Raw genomic sequence first — 23,094 nt, forward strand, 5'->3', positions numbered from 1 at the left:
AGCTAAAGTTGAATTATTTGCATTATACATATTGGTAAGGGTACTTTATTATGTGTACAAGGTAGCTGTCATTATAAACATAACCTATTAAGTTAATTTCCACATTTTTGATAAATGAATGAAACTGTGTTACAATGATGCAGATAAATTTTTGAATGGGAAACCAATGAGTTGTTAACGTCTTTAGTTGTTGTTAAAATATGAAGAAGGTACGTATACACATCTCTTTTTTCAGACGTTTTGCTATGGAAAGTATAACACTCGAAGAAAAATGTTCTTTTAATTTGTTTTTGCACACTATTTTATACTTTGCGAAATACATTTATAAATAGTTCTTCTCGCGATATTTTACTAAAAAAGGAAGGGCACAATTAAAAATAGAAAATCACAAAAAGTTTTAGTTAAAAATTAGACTAATTATTTATACAGATATAGTCTCTATGGTATGATGATTGCACGTTTATTTCTCTTGTAAAATTATTCCATTGCATATTATTTCAGATAATAATGCCGAACATTTGTGAAGTTGACGGTTGTGTCAATCAAGTAAAGAAAGACGGATATTATCATAATACAGCATATGATATCAATATTTTGCATTTATTTATTTCTGCTTTGATCCCGAAAACAATATTCTTTTTTCTCCTTAGGCGATGATACTTCATTTCATTCGCGTTAAAAGGTACAATTCCTCAGGTACATTGAGAGGTTATTTTATCCATATTTCTAAGTATTTCTTCTATATTGCAAGTTAGATGTTATATATTTGTTTATACTTTAGATTAGGCATCTCAAAAATTGCATTACTTTCAAACTAATTTAATTTATTCATAAACTATATAATTTCTTTATCTTTTACATACAATCTTCGCTCATTGTATTTACTTCCTTTCAAATATACTTCATTCTCGCGCGCTCACTTATCCAATATGGCTAGAAGTGGTGGAGTTGCTCCTTATTGGTTAACTTTTTTTTTAGTTGCGTGCGGTTAGACCGTGTATTCTTAGATCATGCAACGCACTATGGATAGATTCGTGTGATAACACCCTGACAGCGTATGTCGTTCATGTGACTGATGTGATACAAATAACTATAATAAATAAGTAATAAGTATTTATTTAAATCGAATTAAAGGTGAATAATAAATAATAGATCAAAATGCAAACAATGGAGGAAATAATGAAGTTGGATTTATACGCTTTTATTGGGGCAGAAACCACTGCCACAATTCAGGAGGTATCTCGTACACATTTTTTATTGTACTTTTCACTTTTGACTCTGTAATAAATAAGTTGTTGCAGAAAATCTTTTAATTTAACCTCTTCTCAAAATATTCGAATTAATTTTCAGATAAAAAAGGCATATCGCAAGAAAGCGCTCTCCTGCCATCCAGATAAAAACCCGGACAACCCGAAAGCAGCCGAATTGTTTTTACAACTTTCGAAAGCTCTAGAGATTTTAACTGACACTGCTGCCAGGGTTAGTATTTTATTTATTTTTTGCTTTTTTACTTTCCGTAGTGAGCGTTTTACCCCCCCCCCCCCCTTTCTATTATTTAAAACAATTTGGAGGTTAGTTTTTGAGGTTATGTAAATATAATACGCCTGGGATTGGGTGGGGGAAATCCAATGTGGCTTATAACCGAGGGTCAAATATACAGTTTCAAATATTAAGGCAAAATGCATGAATTTTTAACTTAAAAATGGTAAATTTTCAGCAAAAAATTGAATAGTTATAATTTTATTCAGGAAAATTAATTGCAAACGAAAAAAATTAATTTTCTACCAAGAAAGTGAAATTTTCCAAGAAAAATAAGGTAAATTTTATATTTTTAACCAAAGGTGAAATAGTACATTACTTTAGTAAAAAAACTAATTTTTGATCGATAATGACCAGTTTCCAATGAACTAGTTCAATTTCAAAATAAAAAATATAAATTTAAAAAAAAATTTGACCGAATCTTCAAGAAAAAAGATTAATTTTTAACCCAATAGATTATTTATCAATTAAAATGATGAATTTGAACGAAATGTATGAATTTTCAATCAGAAAGTGAAATTTTCTGCCCAGAAAGACACATTTTCAATGAAAATTATAAATCTTTAACCCAAAAATTGAATTTTTAATTCAAATTACAATCAAAGAGATTGATTTTCTATAAAAAAAATTCAATCTTTAACAAAATATATAAATTTTCAACTAAAAAGATTCATTTTCAACGGAAATTATGAATATTTTCCCCCGAAAAACGATTTTTTAAACGGATAATTGAATTTCTGGTCAAAAAGATTATTTTTCGGCCAGAAAAAAAAAAATTTCAACAAAAAAGATGAATTTTCCAGTACGAGGATTGATTTTCTACCAAACATTAAGTTTTGACAAAATAAATTAATTTTCAATCCAATAGTTTTTTTTTCGGCTAAATTTTCAACCAAAAAGATGAATTTTGAACCATAAACATTAATTTTCTACAAAATACATTGATTTTTAACTGAAAAGATGAATTTTCAGCCGAACAGATTAATTTTCTACCAGAAAAAGACGAATTTTCAACCAAAAGGATGAATTTTCACCTCCGAAGATTAATTTTCAAACAAAAAAAAAAAACTTTTGTCCATATACATTTATTTTTAATCAAATAGTTGAATTTTCAACGTGAAAACATTAATTTTCAACCAAAAAGTGAATATTTTAATTTTTATTTATCGAAATTATTCTCAAACAGCAAACGAAGAATTGTCAACAAAATAGTTCAGTTTTCAACAAACAAAAAATCATTTTTATCCCAGAAATGAATTTTTCACGAAATAGTTGATTTTCAAAAAAAAAAATTTTTAACAAGAATATTAATGTTTCACCAAAAAAGACGAATTTTCTACCAAATAAATAAATTGTTAACAAAAATGATGAATCTTTCACCCAAGGAACGGAATTTTAAACCACAAACATTAATTTTCTACAAAAAAAAAATTCGCTATGGACAAAATACATAAATTTTTAACCAAATAATTGAATCCTGAACTATAAAAGATCACTTTTCAGCCAAATGTCGAGTAATTAAATTTACATTTAAAAAAAAATTAATTTTCAATCAAATAAAGAACGAGTTTTCACCAAAATATTGTTACCAAAAAGATAAATTTTCTACCAAAAAACGCTAATTTTAACAAAATACATGAATGTCTAGCTAAAAAACATCAATTTTGAACTAAAAATGGAACAGTTAAATTTGAATAACAAATTTAACTTTTGAACACGCCATAGAATAGTTTTCTTTCTTTAATAATTCTATTTTAATATATTTCATACAGTTTTGATATGTTTATATTTTATGTTATCTTCTTTCTTTTATTATTCTTCAAAATTGTAAATTTATTGTAAAATTTGTTTTGTAAATCGCGCGCTTTTCATCACTTCTGGTTCCCGTTTAACCGTAGCCAATCAAAACAGTGGGAAGTTGCCGTCTGCGACCAAGGGCGGCGCTGGCTGTAGTTTTAAGCCGAAAATTATTCAAATGCATGGAATAAATGTCAAAAATGTGAAATTTGGTGCTTTTTTAATTATAAAAACGGACTTTTTAAAAAAAAATTTGCTTTATGATCAAGTTCTGAGACTTTTAGACGGAAAATTTATCAAGATTTTTTGTGATGAGCAGGAAGTCAATTGTTTTCAATGATCGCAATATTTTTTTTTCACTAAAAATAATTGATAAAACATTTGAATATTCAACGAAACAATGAGTAAAAATATGAAATTAAATTTTTGTTTTGACGCAAATAAATGGTAACTACAAGAAAATTTTAGAATTTCAGCGAGATAATAATAATAATTAAACTTCTTTTTTTAACGCGAATTTATAAGTTGTTATAAAAAATTTTGAAAAAAAAAATTAATTCGATACAATTGCTTTATAGGTCGCAATCTTTTTTGTTCATTCTAAAAAAAATTAAGAAAAGAATTTATGCAAGTTGTTATCCAAAAATTAAAAAACAGTTTAAATTCATTACAATTGTTTTTAAATATATGATTTACAAATACAATTTTTTATTCTACAAATTTATCAATATTTATTAATTCTCTACATCCTATTCTTTGTAATATAAAACGTTTTGTAGCACTAACAAATTTTTTAACATAATTAATTTTCAAAAATGTCTTATAAAGAAAGAAAGTAAATTATTTTCTAGATTTAAAAAGAAATATAAATGTTTATAGTTTAATGCAATTAAGCGCTATTTTCAATTTTCAGTAATAATTATAAATACCAATAGGAGGCAAATTCAATTTAAATTTACTATTTTGCGAAAATTCAATAATTTTGTTAAAAAGTCTGTTCGTTTACTCTACCTTTTTTGGTTAAAAAATCCTTTTGTGGAAGTCCATTTTTTCTCAAAACATAAACCTTACAAAGTAAAATTGTGTAACAAAATTTGGTAGAATTTTGTTTACTTTCTTGAATCACAAATCTTTTTATTTTCAATAAAAATTCATCTAACGTGGTAGAAACTTCAATTTATTTTGGTTAAAAATCCAATTAATTTTCTTAAAATTCGTCTTTTTTTTTTAATACAACTAGTTTGGATCCAGAATAAAAATCCTCTTTTGTTTAAATATGAATTACATTTTTCGTTGTGTAGTATTTCTTTCTATATCCAGTTTTGTCACACAATCTGAATTCCTGGAACTAAAAAAAAAAATAATCTGGAAAACCTGGAAAAAACCTTAAAATTTGAAAAAGAGTCTGGAAATTTTTGTCGACTTTTCTTTTTGAAGTATTAATATTTATTTAAGTACTTTTCTGCTCATTTAAAAAATTTAGATTGAAGTTAAAGGAAAAATGTGAATTTAATAAAAATATTTTTTGCATGAATATCTTCAAATTTTCCACATATCATCAAGAAAAATGTTGTATTTAACGTAAAATAATATTATTTAAAAAGGCTGCATACGATCGAGTCGTAAATGCAAGACTACAGGCAAAGCTCCGGACGAAACAGCTCGACGCGAAGCGTCAAAAATTAATCGAAGAGTTAGAAGCTCGCGAGGCAGCGGCTCGAAAAGGTCCAAGTATTAGTGACGAACAAAAACTAAAGGTAAATAAAATGCAAAAAGAAAAAAATTCTTAGGGTTTAATATAAAATTGCGAGTATATTATTTCACATTATTCAAGGCCGAGATAGATCGACTTCAAAGGGAAGGTTCACGCCAATTAAAAGAAGAGCAAGAGCTTATGCGGCAAAAAATTTTGGAAGAATTGGTTAAAGGAAAATCAGAAACTGATGACGAAACTTTATGTAGAATCAAATTAAAGTGGAAAGTAGAGAAAACTGACACCACTAATGGAGGATATAATTACGACACACTCCACAAGATGATGTCAAAGGTAAGATTTTTTCCTTTTAAAAGAGGATTTTCTCATTTGTCATTTAAAGTTCTTTGCATAACGTCAAGATCGATATTTTTTTATTTTCATCTCAGTACGGTGAAATAGTTGCGCTTGCCGTTTCGGGAGGAAAAAAGGGGAGAGCTCTAGTCCAATTTAAAAATAAAGAAGCAGCGGTGAGTAAATTTTAGTTCGGAACGTCATAAAAGTGTTATCTTTTGTGTGTATTTATAAAAGTCAGTAATTCTCTTTTCGAATATCCTTTTTTCATTTCAGGAAATGGCCGTTCAAGTAGAAATAGGACTCGCCCATAATCCTCTCGTTCTCGATGGCCTTTGGCATTCGAAAAAGTCTACGAAAGCGGCCGCAAACAGTATACCTACCAAAACACCAACATCTGAAATGTTTCCCTCCGCCCCTCAAACGACCAAGACCGCATCGTCTTCGTTTCTCAGTTTCTCATCGGCTCCTGACATATTTGTAAGCAACTTTTCTTAGACCTAAAAACAACAAACTTGTATTGCGTGACGAGGGCGGTAAGTTTGGATTTATTAACGAGTGTGAAAATTGTTGTACGAGGCGCAGGTGCGCCTGCGCTTTGTGCGGGAAACTTTACACTCGTTAGTAATGATTATTACCTCCTGAATTTCACAATATATTTTATTTTAGGGGTTTTCAGTGATGGGAAGTTTGGTCTTACTTATTCTGGAGTCAGAATTCTTGTTTCCACCACTACCCCTCCTCACTCAGCGTGGAAAACTTTCATAGTCGTACAGCTGAGTAGAGATTTGTGGTGGTGGAAACTAGGGATCCTCTAGGTGAAGTTGAGACACAAACTCACAAAGAGACTTGTCACTGCGTATTGCGATTAGTCTGGAACCAGAAGTCCTCATAAAGGATGCAAAAGATTGATACAAGTTCACTTTCAATGCGTCCATTGAAAGATATACGGCTATAAATGAAATATGAAAGTTAATTCGGTTTTACATATTAATACATTAAAAAATCGTGTTTATAAATAAGAAAAAATTTCCGGAACCAAAGTTATTTGACCAAAAAAGACGAATTTTCAATAAAATGCCTGAAGTTTCCACTAAAAAGGATAACTTACAAACAAAACATCGAACAATTTAAATAATTAATATTTTTAACAGAAAACCATTTTCTAAACAAACTAGATAAATCTACAAATCAAAAAACTGAAATTTCAATTTAAAAAATTTATATTAATTAAAAAAAAATTACTTATGACCAAAAAAGACGATTTTTCAACAGAATACATGAATTTACTAAAAAAAAAAGAAAATCTTGAACAAAAAATAGAATAGTTACATTTTCAGTTGAGAAAATTAATTTTCAACAAACAAAAAATTAATTTTCTAATAACATGATGAATCTTCAACAAAAAAGATCAATTTTCTACCAAGTCGAAATTTCAATTTAAAAGGAAATTTTATATTTTAAACCTACGGTGAAAAAAACGAATTTTCAAAGAAATAGTTTAATTTTAAACTAAGAAATATAGATTTAAAAAAATCTGCTAAAATGATTAATCTTTAAGAAAAAAAGATGAATTTTTAGCTCAATAGATGATTTATCGACTAAAAAGATGAATTTTCGTCCAAAAAGTGGAATTTGAACGAAAATTGTGAATTTTTCTATAAAAAACAATGCATTTTTAACCAAAATGGTTTAACTTCGAACAAAAACGATACATTTTTTACCAATAAACACGAATCTTCAACAAAGTGTATAAATTTTCAGCCAGAAAGATACATTTTCTACCCAAAAACTCATTTTTTAGCCAAATAGTTGAAATTCTAAGAAAAAAAGTGAAATAACGATCAAAGTGATTAATTTTTCAGCAAAAATGTTTAATCTTCAACAAAATATATAAATTTTTTAACCAAAAAGATTAATTTTCGACGAGAATTTTGATTCTTTTCCCCAAAAAATGTACTTTCAACTAAATAGTTAAAATTTCAACCAAAAAGATCAACTTCCAACGAAGATTATTTCTCTGTAAAAAAAGCGAATTTTGAAAAAAATAAATAAATTTTCAGCCACAGCAAAACATTATTAACGAAAATGGTGAATCTTTCACCGAAAAAAATGAATTTTTTAACTAAAAACTTGAATTTCTAACCAAAAAGATGATTTTTCTGCCAAGAAGATTAATTTTCTTTAAAAAAAGACGAATTTTTAACCACGAAGATTAATTTTTAACCAACAATCGAAGAATTTTCAACAAAATAGTTTAGTTTTGAACAAACAAAATGATTTTTATCTCAAAAATGAATTTTTTACGAAATAGTTGAATTTTGAAAGAAAGAAATATATTTTTAATCAAGAATATTAATGCTTTACCAAAAAAAAAGGAAAAGGGGAAACATGAAATAGTTAGTCATTCAGTTAAACAAATGTTTTCAAACAAACGAGACGAATTTTCAACAAAATAAATCAATCTACAACCAAAGAAATACATTTTTAACAAAAAAAAATTAATCTTTCGCCCAAAAAAAATGAATTTTCAACCAGAAATAGTACTTTCCTAGTACTCCTAGAAATGTCGAATAATTAAAGTTACATTTAAAAAAGGTAAATTTTGAACTAAAAATACAACAGTTAAATTTTCAATTAAAAAAATGAATTTTTCACCAAAAAAAAAAAAAAAAGAATTTTTATCAAAACAGTTAAATTTTCAACAAACAAGATTAATTTTCTCCTAAAAAGGACAAATTTTCATCAGAATACCTGAATTTTTAACTGAAAAAAGGAACTTTTAAACACAAAATTGAATATTTTTTTTTCTCGAAATATTTCTATTTCATAGGGTTTTTATTTCTTTATATTTCATGTGTCCCTCATTTTATTCTTCAAAACTGTAAGTTTACGATAAAAATTGGTTTGAAAATTGCGTGCTTTTCATCACTTCTGGTTCCGCTTTAATTGCAGTTAAAGCTAATTGACGCTCGCTGAAGAGGCCTCTTTTATTCCTTATATGTATGAAAATGTCACTTTTATGGCTCTAAAGGGCGAAAAGAGTTAAATTTTGCAGCCCATGAACGTCAAATCAATCTACACGCATGCGCATTAATCTGCATTACCGACAATACATTATTAGTTAATCATTTAGCCCGCCCGGTAGCACTGGTTCGCGGGGAACGGGGCAGTCTCAACTTGTTTGCCGCGAAAAACTGAATTTATTTAAATTTTTATATTTTCTTAAAAACCTCATCTTTTTGAGCTTCTTTCCGCTAAAGCAAAGAATTCTCGGAAAAGTTCCAATTAACTATGTTTCCTCAATTTTGGATGAAAATTCGTGTTTTTTTTTAATTCATTTCTTCGCTTGAAAATTAATATTGATGCCTAAAAATTAATCTTTTTCGTTGGAGATTTAACTATTTGCCTGAAAATTAATTGTTTTTGTTAGAAAACTATCCTTGTTTGGAAATTGATTCATTTTGGTTAAAAAATCATTTATTTTGGTTAAAAATTAATTTTTTTTTAGTTAAAAATTTAATTAGTTTGTTGAAAATATTTTTCTCGGGACAAAAATTAATTTTTTGGTTGGAAATTCGACTTTCTGGTAAAAAACTAATCTTGTATTTTGTTCAAACCTCGTTTTTTTGGCTCAAAATTGTTTTTTTGTTCAGCTGAAAATTGAACAATTTCATTTTTGGTTAAAAATTTATTTTAGTTGCAAATTCATTTCTTTCGATGAAAATGTAATTATTTTTAAAAAATTTTTGTTGTTAAAAATCCATGTTTGGACTTGCAACAGGGATTTATAAAAAAGAAGTTAAAAAAAATCCCGGTTTCAAGTCAAAATGCGTAAAATTTAAAAGTTCCGTCTTCTGAAGTTTTTAAAAAGAAAGTGCTTTCAGTAGTTTTTGGAGTAGAAGTAGGATGTCGAAGAGGAAATATTTTTGAATTGTAATATAAATTTTTTTTATTAGAAATTTACCTCTTTTCCTTTAAAATTCAACCACTTGCAATTAAAAGCTAAACTCTTTTATTGAAAATTAATTTTTTTGTTGGAAGATTTAATATTTTAATTTAAAATTCATAATTCATCTCTTTTTAAAAATGTAACTATTTTTTTGAAAATGAAATTCTCAACTATAAATTTAACTATTCCAGTAGAAAATTGAACTATTTCGAGTGGAATATTGACTATTTCTAGTTCATTATTCAACAATTTAGATGTAAATTTGTCTTTTTACATTGGAAATTCATTTATTTTGTTAAAATTTCAAGCATTTTGTTAAAAAATCGAGTTTTTGGTAAAAAAAATTAGTTTTTTCTTTAAAAGTTAATCTCCTTGTCTAAAATATCTTCTTTTTGGTTTAAAATTAACGTATCCAAGTTAAATATTCATAATTTTAGTTAAAGATTCATCTCTTAGATTAGTTTTAAATTTACTCAGTGAAAAATAAACGCCTTTGTTAAAAATTAATTTTTTTTTGAAGATTCATCATTTTCATAACAAATTTCTTTCTTTGAAAAATGAGCTATTTTATTAAAAACTTGTGTTTTTTTTTTTTTAAGAAAAGAATTTTTTTACCAATAATTGAACTATTTTCCGAAATTAGACCATTTTTCCCAAAATTAATGCAATTTGTGGAATATTCGTATTTTTTGTATAAAATTAATCCTATTAGTTGAAAATTGTTCTTTTTGATAGGTATAAAGTTCAACTATTTCGGCTGAAAATTCACGTATTTTTTTTTAATTACTTTTTTGGCAGAAAATCGATTTTTTTGGTAGAAAATAAATTTTGTTAGTTGAAAATACACTATTTTAATGAAAAATTTATTTCTTTGGTTGAAAAATCAGCTGCTTGATTAAAATTTTTTTTATATTTTGGTTGAAAATTCATTATTTTAATTAAAAATTCATTGCTTTGTTTGAAAAATTAGCTGTTTAAATGAAAAATTGTTTTTTCTTCAAATGAAAAGGAATTTTTTTACTAAAAACATCATTGTTTCATTGAAAATTTGCTTAATTTTTGGTTAAAAATAATTTTTTTCTTTAACTAAAAATATTATTCCAGTTGAATATTTTACAATTTTAGTTAAAGATTCATTTTTTTTCCTTGGAAATTTGTGTTTTATGGTTCAGCATTGATCTTCTTAACTTAAAACTTGATTAATTAAGTTTTGGTTGACAATTTATCTTTTTTAGTAACAATGATTTACAGTTTTTTTTTAAAGTTCAACTCTTTCGGTTGAAGATTCATCGTTTGAGTTGAAAACTCATAATTTTAGTTGAGAATTCAGCAGTTCAGATGAAAATAAAGTTTTTTGTTTACTAAAAATGTAACTATTCCATTTTCGGTTAAAAATTTATTTTTTTCTAGTTCACAATTCAACTATTGGATTGAAAATGCGTCTCCTTTGATGGGAAATTCAACTAAATTAATCGTTGAAATTAATGTATTTTTTTAAAAAATTGTATTTTTTTGGTAGAAAATTAATCTTTTTTTATTGAAAATTGGTCTTTTTGTTTAAAAGTTAAACTTATTGTTTAAAAATTTAAGTATTTCAGTTAAATATTCATCATTTTAGTTAAAAATCCATCAATTTGGTTTAAAATTCCTCTATTCCATTCAATTTATTTTGCAATTTTTTTCACTGTTGTATTAAGGGATGTTTAGAATGAACTTGACGATTGAAAATGAATGTTTTTGCGTTTTGCGGATACGTGACAAAAAGCCCAAACGACAAAGCGTCCGCCCAATGAGAGGCGCGCTCCGCGAAAAAGGCCCGCAAATCGGAGAGCAACTCGCTTCATCGCGACGGATGTATGCATGATCACGCCCCTACTCGCTCTCTGATTCGCAGGCCTTTTTCACAGAGCGCGACTCATTGGGCGAGCGCTTTTTCGTTTGGGCTTTTTGTCACGGATACCGTTTTGCGACAAATATGAATATGTTACATTTGGTTGACCGCGAAAATTGAAAAGCTTTACAAAAAAAAAAAAAAAAACCGGGAATTTGAAATGTTCCACTGAATCGTCACCCTCATAAAACAGGAAATTTTTCATGTATGTGTGAAATTAAACACAAGATTGTCCAATCCTCATTAACTTTCAGACTACACCAAGACAAGTGTCTGACACTGATTTCGAGGACGCAGTCCTTACGAATTTGCGGAGAGCACAAGAGCGAAAAAGGCTCATGGAGGAAATTCGTGCCGAAGACGAAGGAGACCAGGAGGTAGGTTGAAGAAAATTTTCAGAGCTCGAGAAGTCGAAAACTCGATAAAGGGCCAAATCAGCACAAAGCTCGAGAAGCACAAACTTGGAAGGAAGTGTGGACCTTGAAAACGGAAAATGGAGTGGACTCAAGAAAAAAAAAAAGGTCGAAGGATTCCAAAGTCTCAACTTGAGATAACAAGTAAAATTCCTAGATTAGACAAAAAGAAATGTGATATTTTCATTTATTTTTCAACTCCAGGCGAAACTCATCGTTTCATTTTCGTGCGAAATTAATTTTATTGTATAAAAGAACTTTCACTGTAGCGATATAAAATAAATTAGCTTTGTTCTACTTTTACAATTAAGAGTCTGAAAAGGAAGTTGTTTTTTTTTTTATACTTTCGAGTTACGATTGACTTACTTTACCGGATTTTGGGACTGCTTCTTCTGCTTTTTAGTCTCGTTGTCGATGGGCGCAGGTTTGACGAATGGAATTTCGCTTTGATATTGAGCCGGCATAAATTGCGCGAGTGCTTCTGGAACGTTGATGCCCGTCTCGGTTTGGTTTATTTCCAAAACGGCGCAAATCACTCTCGTCGCTGCGCACATTGTCGCGTTCAGCATGTGAACGTATTCCGTCGAAGCGTTCATTTTTTTCGTTTGACCGTATCTGAAAATAGAAACTCAAGATAGTTGAAATTTCAGAGAATTCATCAACCCTGAGATTCTGATTTTCTAATTCAAATTGGTAAATACCTCACAAGCAACCGTCTTGCTTGATAATCGAGACAATTGCTGCACGAGACAAGTTCCCTGAATGCTCCAGAGCCAGGGAACCAAGCCTCGAGATCCAATTTTTTCGAAGCTGCGAGATTCAAAGCCCCGGAAACAATATTTACAATACGATAGGGGATGTTGAGATCCTTGTAGAATTCTTCTGCATTTGCGATCATCTCGTCCATCATTTCCCAGGATTTGTTGTCATGTGGCGAGGTCAGGCAAAATTGTTCTACCTGAGAAAAATTTTAATTTAGAGCCGGACTCAAACCCTCACAGTTTTGGTTGAACCAGAGAGTGGAAGGCGACTGGACACTAGCGCACTCTGCCATTTCGGGGAAGAATCTCGGACGCATTTCAACGGGAAGTTTACTTTCTACAATGCGTCTTTTATGACTAGAGTTCTTAAATTCCTGAGAATTTAAGTTCAGGTTATATAACCGAGAATATGACAGAATTTAAAGGAATTTTAGGGAATTCAAGAATGTAGTTATTACAGGAATTACAGTTATTCATATACAAATTTAAAATTTTCAAATAAATTAATTTATTTAAAACAAAAAAAAAGTTTTTTCTACTTTAAAAGATAACTCTTTAACAAAATAATTAAATTTTTAACATAATAGTTGAATATTCAACCGAAAAATACAAATTGCCAACGAAAAAGTGTCACAGTTTATAATTAAATAAAAAAAGAATTAAATTTATACAACAAAAGAAAAGAATTTTAAAACCAAAAAGACGAATTTCCAACAAATAAAGATTTTTCACTCAAAAAATAAATAAAAGATTATCTAAATTATTGAACCTTCAAAACAGAAGACATTTTTAACGAATTTTTAACTAAACAACATCAATCTTAAAAAATTAATTCTAAACCAAAAAAAAGGAAGTGTTTTCCACTAAACAGTTAAATTTTCAACCAGACATAAGCCTTCAATAAAAAAATTTCACAATGTAGTTTAAATTTGACCCAAGTAGTTGAATTTTCAATTAAAAAAAGATTGATTTATAACAAGACAATTAAACTTTTAATCAGCGAGATAACTTTTCAACTTAAAATAGAAATCTTTAACAAAAAAAGCGATTTCTTTAAAAAGCGAATCAACCAAATGTTTTAAACAAATTAATTGAATTATCAAGCAAAGAAGAACGATTTTTAACCAAAAAGTTGTATTTTAATACAAAAAAAAAATAAATTTCGTCTATAAAACATATGAAGTTTTAAATCAAAAAGATCAATTTTCAAAAAAATAGTTGAATTTTCTGTTGAATAAGATTTTAGTCGAGTTTTCACGATCAAACTATAAATTTTTTAACAAGAAATAATTTTCTATGAAAAAAATTGAATTTTCGATCCAAAAAGACGATTTTTTAACAAAAAAGGATGACTTTTTAACAAAATTGTTGAATTCTCTATCAAATAGTTGCATTTTTATCGAAAAATATTAAATTTATCTTAAAGCACAAGAATTTCTTTTGAACTAAAAATGTAACTATTGTTCCAGTTAAATATTCCAGAATTTCAGGTAAAAATTCATCTCTTTAATTGAACAAGTATTTTTTTACTCAAAATTTATTTATTCAATTTTTGATTATAAAATGAAGATCTTTTTTATTTAAAAATTAGTTTTTTTTTGTTGACAATTTATCTTTTTCTAGTAAAAATCAATTTTTGTTGTTGAAAATTCAACTATCTCAGTTGAAAATTCATACTCTTGCAGTTGAAGATTCATAATTTATGTTGAAAATTCATCATTTGGGATAAAAAATTTGCATTTCAAAATGTATCTTTTTGTTTGAAAATTAATCTCATTTTTTTTAAATTTATCTCTAGCAAATAGTTGCATTTTTATCAAAAAATATATAATTTATCGTGAAGCAAAAGAATTTTTTTAACAAAAAAGTTGAGTTTTCATCCAAAAAAGATTGCAGTTCACTCAGTGACATCAAAAATTGAATTTTTGTAACAAAAAAAATAGTTTCTACGAAAAAATTGAATTTTTAATCCAAAAAGACGAACTTTTTCAACCAAAATGGATGAATTTTTAACAATATAGTTAAATTCTCTACCAACTTGTTGCATTTTTATATAAAAAAAGATCAATTTTGTGCTAAAGCAGAAGAATTTGTAAAAAAAATTTTTTTTGTAAGTGAAACTTTCATTCAAAAAATATTTCAGTTTACTTTTCAACACCAAAATATAAATTTTAAACAAACTTTAATTCGGATTTCGTTAGTTTGCATTGCACGTAGCGCCTCTTGCAGACAAATGCGAAACCGAGAACATTTTCAAAATTCTCTGATTATTCTTTAACTAATTTGTCATTTCAAATCATTAATATTTAAATGCAAATCACTTTAATCCTGTGATACATTTTAACATAAAATAATTTATAAATCGAATAAAACAGTATTTCATATACTAATTTAAAAATTAAAACATTTTCAATTTATTTCAAAGAAAAAAATGTATTTTCTAATATAAAAGATGGCTCTTTAACACAATAATTGAATTTTTAACATAATAGTTGAATATTCAACCTAAAAAAATACATTCCTAACAAAAAACGTGTCATAGTTTATATTTTAATCGAAAAAGAATAAAATTGATACAACGAAAGAGAAGAATTTCGAAACAAAAGGATGAATTTCCAACAAATAAAGATTTTTCACTCGAAAAATAATTAAACGTTTATCTAAATTATTGATCCTTCAAGCCAGAAGACAAATTTTATTAACAAAAATTGAATTTTCAAACAAAAAAAATATGACCATTAAGCAAAAAATTAATTTTCCACGAAACTTATGCATTTTTACCCAACAAAACTGACATTTTAAACTAAAAAATAATTTTGTCACCAAAAAAGGATTTTCTGTTAAAAAATTGATTTAAAAAAAAGGATTTTCCACTAAAAAGTTAAATTTTCATCCAAGTGATTCAACCAAATATTTCACACAAATTAGTTGAATACTCAAGCCAAGAGGAATGATTTTTAACCAACAAGTTTTATTTTCATAAAAAAGAAAAGGAATTCTTTCTAAAACAGATAAATTAAAAAAAAATTGTTGAATTTTATGTTGAAAAAGATTTCAGTCGAGTTTTCACGATCATAATATGAATTTTTTAAAACAAGGAATAATTTTCTACGAAAAAAATTGCATTTTTAATCCCAAAAGACGACATCTTAACAAAATTATTGAATTCTCTACCCGATAGTTGCACTTTTATCAAAAAAAAAGATTAAATTTCTCTTGAAGCAGCAGAATTTTTTAAATACAAAAAAAATTTTAGTTTTCATACAAAAAAGATGAAATCTCTACCAAATAGTTCCATTTTTATCCAAAAAAGATTAAATTTTGTAACTAAACGGATGAGTTTGTAATAAAAAAGGACATATTTTTTATAAGTGGAACTTTCATTCAAAAAAGATTTCAGTTCATTTTTGAACATCAAAATATAATTTTTAAAATAAAACGTATAAACTTTTTTAAAAAAGATGAAATGGATGTTTTTAAAAGAATATTATTATATTTTCAACCAAATAAAAAAATGTATAACTAAATATATAATCTTGAGAAGAAATTTTTGGCAAAATTTTAAAATTCTAATCTAAAAATATTTCATTTTAAAGTTTTTAACTTGTCCTTTTTTTTTAAATTTTAATCTTAAATTATTAAAATTCGAGATTCTTCAATTCAAAAAAAAGTGCAATTGTAAACGCTTTGAATTAGAAATAATACAATTTCAACTCCATTGTAATAAAATAGTTAAATAAAAAAAATTGTTATCTGAAATTTTCCAATTTGGAAAGCTTTCAATTAAAAATAATACAGTTTTAATTCCTTTGAAAGTTAAAAATTAGAAATGACACAATTTAAAATATTTTCTAATAAAATTGTTCAATTTGGAACGCTTTCAATTAGAAATATCATTTGGAAAAGCTGTATTTCAACGCCACCTGGTGACAAAAATCCGAACTAGAAAGTATAAACACGATTTTAAAGATGCATTTTAATTTGTGCATAAAAGTGTTTTAAATATTTGTTGCGGAGATTAAAGTATTTATTGGATAATAAAAATAACTATTTATCGGAAACAAAGGATTTAAGATAAAACTGACATATTATGTAGTAAAAAACCACATTCTTTTATAGAAATATTTTTATAAAACAAAAAATTATTGTTCTATTTATTGTGATTTTCAAAAAATTATAAATTTAAATGGACTTATTTTGAAACAAAAATGAACTTGAGTAAATTTTTATTGATTTATATATGAAATATTTACTATTTAAAAATCTGATCTAAAAGTTAGGTTAAAATGCATATTTAAATACCAATCGTCTATTATTCGTATTCTTTGCACAATCCGGAAAAAATTACAACACATGAAGTAGCGAAATAATTTTTTTTTAAGAAACCTATTTAATAAAAATGTATTTTTTCACTCTATAAGATGGAAATTCTATCTCAAAAAATTTGCTTTTGATGAAGATTCATTTTTAGCGTTAAATCATTGTTTTATACTTCACAAAAGAATCGTACAAACACTTTTATGCAAAAATTAAAATACATGTTTAAATTGTGTCTGCTGTTTCTAGTTCCGGTTTCCGGCACCAGGTGGCGCAATGGGAGACCACAATTTCCAATGCTAAATTGAAAAATTTCAGATTAAAAAAATTCTTTTTAATGGAAAATTTTTTTAGAAAGGAATTTAAATTGTATCATTTCTAATTAAAAGCGTTTAAAATTGAAGAATCTCGAATCTAAATTAAAATTTTAAAAATAGGACAAGTTAAAAAATTTTTTTTAATAAAATATATTTAGATTAGAATTTTGAAGATTTGCAAAAACTTTCTTCTGCAGATTATCCTTTTATTTATCAATTTGATTATTTAGTTGAAAATTTAAGAATTTTCTCAAAAAAAAACATCCATTTTGGATGCAAACTTAATTATTTTGTTAAAGGTTTTTTTTGTTTAATTCTCATCTGTCTCCTTGTACTACTTCGTGCCCAGAACTGTCATACGTTTATTAGTTCCTAATATCTCCATCGCGGCGCTAGTTGTCCCATCACTCCCTAATTTTGCAAAAAAGCAATGAAGACTACTTTTAAAAAAAATTTTTAGTGAACAAAGTGTTATTTTTATGCAAAAAATTATTGAAATAAAAACAATGTTACTCATTTAACATTCTAAAATAGTTTTTCCAATCATTTTCTATGAATACTACAGACACAATATTAATTATAGGGCCGTACAATAATCCTGACAAAGTGGAATATATTTTTGATATGAATTTTAGTAAAAGGTAAAGTATGATTTTTTAAATTTATATTTGAAAAAAATGTTATTCAATAATCAGTGAAGAATATAAAAAATAATTGCTCTCTTTGAACTTTTATCATTATATCTTTAAAACAATATCTTTAAACCAAAGATGTTAAAAAATTGATTCTATTTACATCTTGAACGTTTTATAAAATTATTATTTATATTTGTTTCCCTGAAAAATATATTTTTTCTCAAATTGTACTTATTCAATAAATTATTTTTAATGTTAACTTATTTTTATGATACATGTTCATAAATAAAAATTAAATTGGAAAACTGTTTGAAAATATTAAATCAGTAAAATTGATTTAATTTCAATAGAGTTTTTTTATGAAAATAACATTATATTTACTGAAAAATTAAAAAAAAAAAAATCTAGTCCTATGCCCTTAAAAGCAAAAACAGGTAGTGTTGGAACAACTAACGCCGGGCTGGAAATATTAGGAACTAATAAACTTAAGACAGTAAGGGACCACCATTTTATTTTCAGATGCACATAGCAAAAAAAAAAACAATTTCCAATAAAATATGAGGTAATAAAATTGAAAATTAAATTGTAAAATTGCAGGTACTGCCAACGAAGATTACAAGTGGTGAGAATATAATTTTAACAGTTTAAGTGGGGAATAATTATTATTGGTTATTTTTGATAAATAAAATATGTATTGTTTCAAAAAATAAATTATCTGTTATTACCTTCTTTATATAGTAATTAATCAAGTAATTTTAAATATCTAAATATTTTTTGGATTTGAATTTCGCGGCTACGGTTAAACCGGAACCAGAAGTGATGAAAAGCGCGCGATTTTCAAAACAAATTTTACAATAAATTTACAATTTTTAAGAATAAAATGAGGAAGAAGATAACATGAAATATAAACACATCAAAACTGTAAGAAATATATGAAAATAGAAGTATTTACAAAAAACTATTCCATTTTGTGTTTAAAATTTACTTTTTCCGTTGAAAATTCAGATATTTTAATGAAAATTTGTCTTTTTTAATAGAAAATTGATATTTTTGGTTACAATATTTTGACGAAAATTCGTCTTATTTGTCTGAAAATATATATTTTTAACATTAGCTATTTCATGTTAGATTTAAAATTTTAATTTTGAAAATACAACTATTTTTTTGAAGATACATACACATATTTAGTTGAGAATGCGTCTTTTTTGGTGAAACATTAGTATTCTTGAATAAAAATTTATTTGTTTGGTTAAAAATTCAACCATTTCGTAGAAATTTCATTTTTTGGATAAAAATTATTTTGTTTGTTAAAAACTGAACTTTTTTTTTTAATTCTTCGTTTTTTTGGTTGGAAATTAATATTTTCTTAGTAGAAAATTCAACTATTTGGTTAAAAATTCAGGTATTTTGTATAGAATTAATGATCATGGTTGAAAATTAATCTTTTTTAATTACAAATTAAATTATTTTATTCAAAATTAATGTACTTTGTCAAAACTTAATTTTTTTCAGAAAATCTCTCTTCGTGGTTAAAAATTCATCTTTTTGGTTGAAAATTCGTCTTTTTTGGTACAAAATTAACCGTCTTGGCTGAAAATTCACCTTTTTGGTTAAAAAATCAATATTTTAGTTCAAAATTCATTTTTTGGGCGAGATTAATAATTCGAAAATAATTTTTTTGGGTAGAAAATTTATCTTTCTGGTTCAAAATTCATACATTTTGTTCAAGTTTCGTCTTTTTTGGTCAAAAAATATATCCCTACGGTTAGAAGTTCAACCATTTGGCTCAAAATTCTTTTTTTTTTGTTGAAAAAATTAATAATTTTTGTTCTAATTCATCTTTTTGGGTGAATTTTCAGCTTTTTAGTTGATAAATTATCCATTGGGTTAGAAATTCATTTTTTTTCTTCAATATTCATCATTTTATATGTAAAATTACGTACAATTTATATAAAATTTATATTTAGAATTTATTTAATTTATCTTTTTAGTTGAAAATTCGATTTTCTTGGTAGAAAATTAATTTTCTTGGTTAGAATATTTATGTTTTTCGGTGAAAGGTTCAGCCTTTTTATTCAAAATGTATTTCCTTGGTTGGAAATTTATATATTTTGTTGAGAATTCGTCTTTTTTGTTTGAAAAATGCGTCTTTTTTTAGTGAAACATTAATATTCTTGATTAAAAATATATTTCCTTGGTTCAAAATTCAACTATTTCGTGGAAAATTATTTTTTTGAACCAAACTTTTTTTTTTGATTGATAAAAACGAAACTTCTTTGTTGAAAATTCATCTATTTTGGTTGAAAATTAATCTTTAAAGTCTATTCGATTTTTCGTTTAAAAATTATATTTTTTAGTTGGAAATTTAACTATTTGACTGAAAATTAATGTCTTTTGTCAAAAGTTAAGTTTTTCAGAAAATTAGTCTTTTTTCGTTAAAAACTCTATTTTTTGTTGAAAAAATTCATAATTTTTCTTCAAATTCATCTTTTTGGGTAAACTTTCATCTTTTTCAGGAAAATTTATTATTTTAGTAGACATTTTGTTTTAATTTATATTTTTTAGTTTAAAATTGAAATATTTCGTTAAAAATTCGTCATTATCGGTTAAAAATTAATTTTTTTTTTACTGAAAAATTACTATTTCACCTTCAGTTCTTTTTGCTAAAAAAATTGTCTTGATTAAAAACTCACCTATTTGGTTAAAAGTATCTTTTTTTAAATTTAAAATATTAATTCTTTTAACTGTCAATTTAACATTTCAACTCTATGTTTGAAAGTTATCTTTTTCAGTTGAAAATTCAGATATTTTCTTGAAATTTTTGATAAATAAAATTTGTATTGTTACCAAAAATAAAAAATCTTTATTTATTTTTCATTTTGTATTTAAAAATTATTTTTTTTTTTAGTTGGAAATGCAAGTATTTTAATGAAAATTTGTCTTTTCTAGAAGAAAATTAATCTTGTTGGTTGAAAATTTGACTACTTTGTTAATAATTCGTTTTTTGGTTGAAAATCTATCTATTTGGTAACAATATTTTCATGAAAACTTTGAAATTTGATTAAAAATCTATTTCCTTTATTGAAAATTCAACTATTTAGTGGAAAATTTATTTTTTGGATCAATAATTTTTTTTATTTCATTAAAAATTAATGTATTTTGCCAAAAGTTATTATTTTTGGTGTAGAAAATTAATCTACACTGTTAAAAATTCGCCCTTTTTTTACAAAATTAATCGTGTTGGCTAAAAATTAATCTTTTTGGTTAAAAAATTTAAGTTTTTACTTAAAATTCAATATTTTTGTTAAAAATTCATGTATTTTGTAAAAAGATATTTTTTACTTTTTTTTTTATTTGTAAAAAATTAATCTTCACTGTTGAAAATTCGTCTTTTTTTCTAAAAAATTCATTAGTTTGGTTAAAAAATCATGTTATTTGTAGAAAATTAATCTTCGTTGTTGAAACTTGATTTTTTTTGTTTAAAATTCGTCTTTTTTTCGTAGAAAATTAATTTTCTTAGTCCATTCGATTTTTGGTTTAAAAATTATCCTTTTCAGTTGAAAATTCGTCTTTTTTTTGGTAGAAAATTAATCGTCTTGGTCGAGAATTAATTTTTTTGGTGAGAAATTTAACTTTACATAAAAATTCGATATTTTGGTTAAAAAATTCATTTTGCTCGGTGAAAGAAAAATTTATTTCTGTGACTGAAAATGGATTTATGTCGTTGAAAATTTCTCTTTTTGATAGAAAACTAATTTTTTTAGTTGAAAATTCATATTCATGGTTAGAAAATTCAATATTCTGATTAAAAATTCGTCTTTTTTTTGGTAGAAAATTAATCTTCTTAGTCTATTTAATTTTTGGTTTAAAAATGATCTTTTGTAGTTGAAAATTTAACTATTTGATTAAAAATTAATGCATTTTGTCAAAAAATATTATTTTTGTTGTTGTACAAAATTAATCTTCACTGTTGAAAATTCGTCTTTTTTTGTACAAAATTAATCTTCGCTGTTGAAAATTCGTCTTTTTTTGTACAAAATTAATAGTCTTGGTTGAAAATTAATGTTTTTGGTTAAAAATTCAACTTTTTACTTGAAAATTTAATATTTTGGTTAAAAATCATGTATTTTGTAGGAAATTAATCTTCGTGGTTGAAAATTGATTTTTGTTGTTGTTGAAAATTCGTATTTTTTATAGAAAATTATTCTGATTAGTCTATTTAATTTTTGGTTTAAAAATGATCCTTTTCAGTTGAAAATTTAACTATTTGATTACAAATTAATGCATTTAGTCAAAAAATATTATTTTTTTGTTGTACAAAATTAAACTTCACTGATGAAAATTCGTCTTTTTTTGTACAAAATTAATCGTCTTGGCTGAAAATTAATGTTTTTAGTTAAAAATTAAAGTTTTTACTTGAAAACTTAATATTTTGATTAAAAATTCATGTATTTTGTAGAAAATTCATCTTTTTGGTTGAAAGTTCATATTTTTAGTTAATAAATCATCTATTGGGTTAAAAATTCATCTTTTTTCTTGAATATTTATCATTTTAGGTTGAAAATTAATTTTCTTTACTGAAAATTTACCTTTTTAGTTAAAAATTCGACTTTCTTGGTAGAAAATTATTCTTTTTGGTTGAAGATTTATATCTTAGTTTGCAAATTTAGCTTTTTTTATTTAAAAAATCATATATTTTGTTGAAAAATCGTCTTTTTTGTTAAAAAAAAATAATGTTCTGAATTAAAAACTCACTTATTTGGTTCAAAATTTTTTTCTATTGACAATTCCTCATTTTAATTAAAAGTTCAGTTTTTTTCTTGAAAACTTATCTAATTTGTTTTTTTTTTTAAATTGTGCCTGTTGAAAATATTAATTCTTTTAACTAAAAATTTAACTATTCAACTTTATGTTTGAAAGTTATATTTTTTAGTTGAAAATTCAGATATTTTGTTGAAATTTTTGATAAATAAAATAAGAATTGTTACAAAAAATAAAATTATATATTATTATTACCTTCTTCACATAGTAATATAATATGTATAATAATATAGGCATATAATTCCAAAATAAAAAAGCCATAGCTGAAAAATAATATACTTAACTAGACTCTTTATTGTTGTAATTTAAAAAAATAAATCTTACCTTTTCGAATTGATGAACTCGAAAGATTCCTCGAGTGTCTCTTCCGTGAGAGCCAACTTCCTGTCTAAAACAGGTCGAAAGTCCGGCGTATCTGATTGGCAGTCCATTTTCTGCTATCCATTCTCCTCGATGATAGGCCGCAATCGGTTGCTCGGAAGTTGCGATCAAGAATTTTTCTTCAACCGTTTTGTCACCTTCTTGTTCACTACCTTTGCCAATTACCTAATTTCCCGAAAATTGTCAAAAAACAAAAAAAAAAACAACTCATATGAAAAAAAAA

At 25.5% G+C, this 23,094-nt stretch overlaps 2 protein-coding genes across 2 annotated transcripts in view; one reads left to right on the top strand and one right to left on the bottom strand.

Annotated features, from left to right (window-relative positions):
- Positions 1 to 1,048: 1,048 nt before the first annotated feature.
- LOC117172822 (dnaJ homolog subfamily C member 17) lies at positions 1,049 to 11,898 on the top strand. The gene is made up of 7 exons (XM_033361066.1): positions 1,049 to 1,236; positions 1,351 to 1,479; positions 4,941 to 5,093; positions 5,171 to 5,383; positions 5,479 to 5,559; positions 5,660 to 5,863; positions 11,481 to 11,898. The coding sequence occupies exons 1-7, from the start codon at positions 1,159 to 1,161 to the stop codon at positions 11,610 to 11,612; spliced, it is 990 nt and encodes a 329-aa protein (XP_033216957.1). The 5' UTR covers positions 1,049 to 1,158; the 3' UTR covers positions 11,613 to 11,898.
- The window catches only part of LOC117172821 (serine--tRNA ligase, cytoplasmic), a 19,665-nt gene continuing 8,380 nt past the window's right edge, over positions 11,810 to 23,094 (bottom strand). Inside the window, exons 3-5 of the mRNA XM_033361065.1 lie at positions 22,815 to 23,036; positions 12,341 to 12,597; positions 11,810 to 12,254 (exon numbers count right to left, since the gene is read on the bottom strand). Of these exons, the coding sequence (XP_033216956.1) occupies positions 12,002 to 12,254; positions 12,341 to 12,597; positions 22,815 to 23,036 (732 nt within the window). The 3' untranslated portion in view covers positions 11,810 to 12,001. The remainder of the gene's footprint in view (positions 12,255 to 12,340; positions 12,598 to 22,814; positions 23,037 to 23,094) is intronic.

Source organism: Belonocnema kinseyi, chromosome 5 (assembly GCF_010883055.1).
Source record: "Belonocnema kinseyi isolate 2016_QV_RU_SX_M_011 chromosome 5, B_treatae_v1, whole genome shotgun sequence".
Lineage (NCBI taxonomy): Eukaryota > Metazoa > Arthropoda > Insecta > Hymenoptera > Cynipidae > Belonocnema > Belonocnema kinseyi.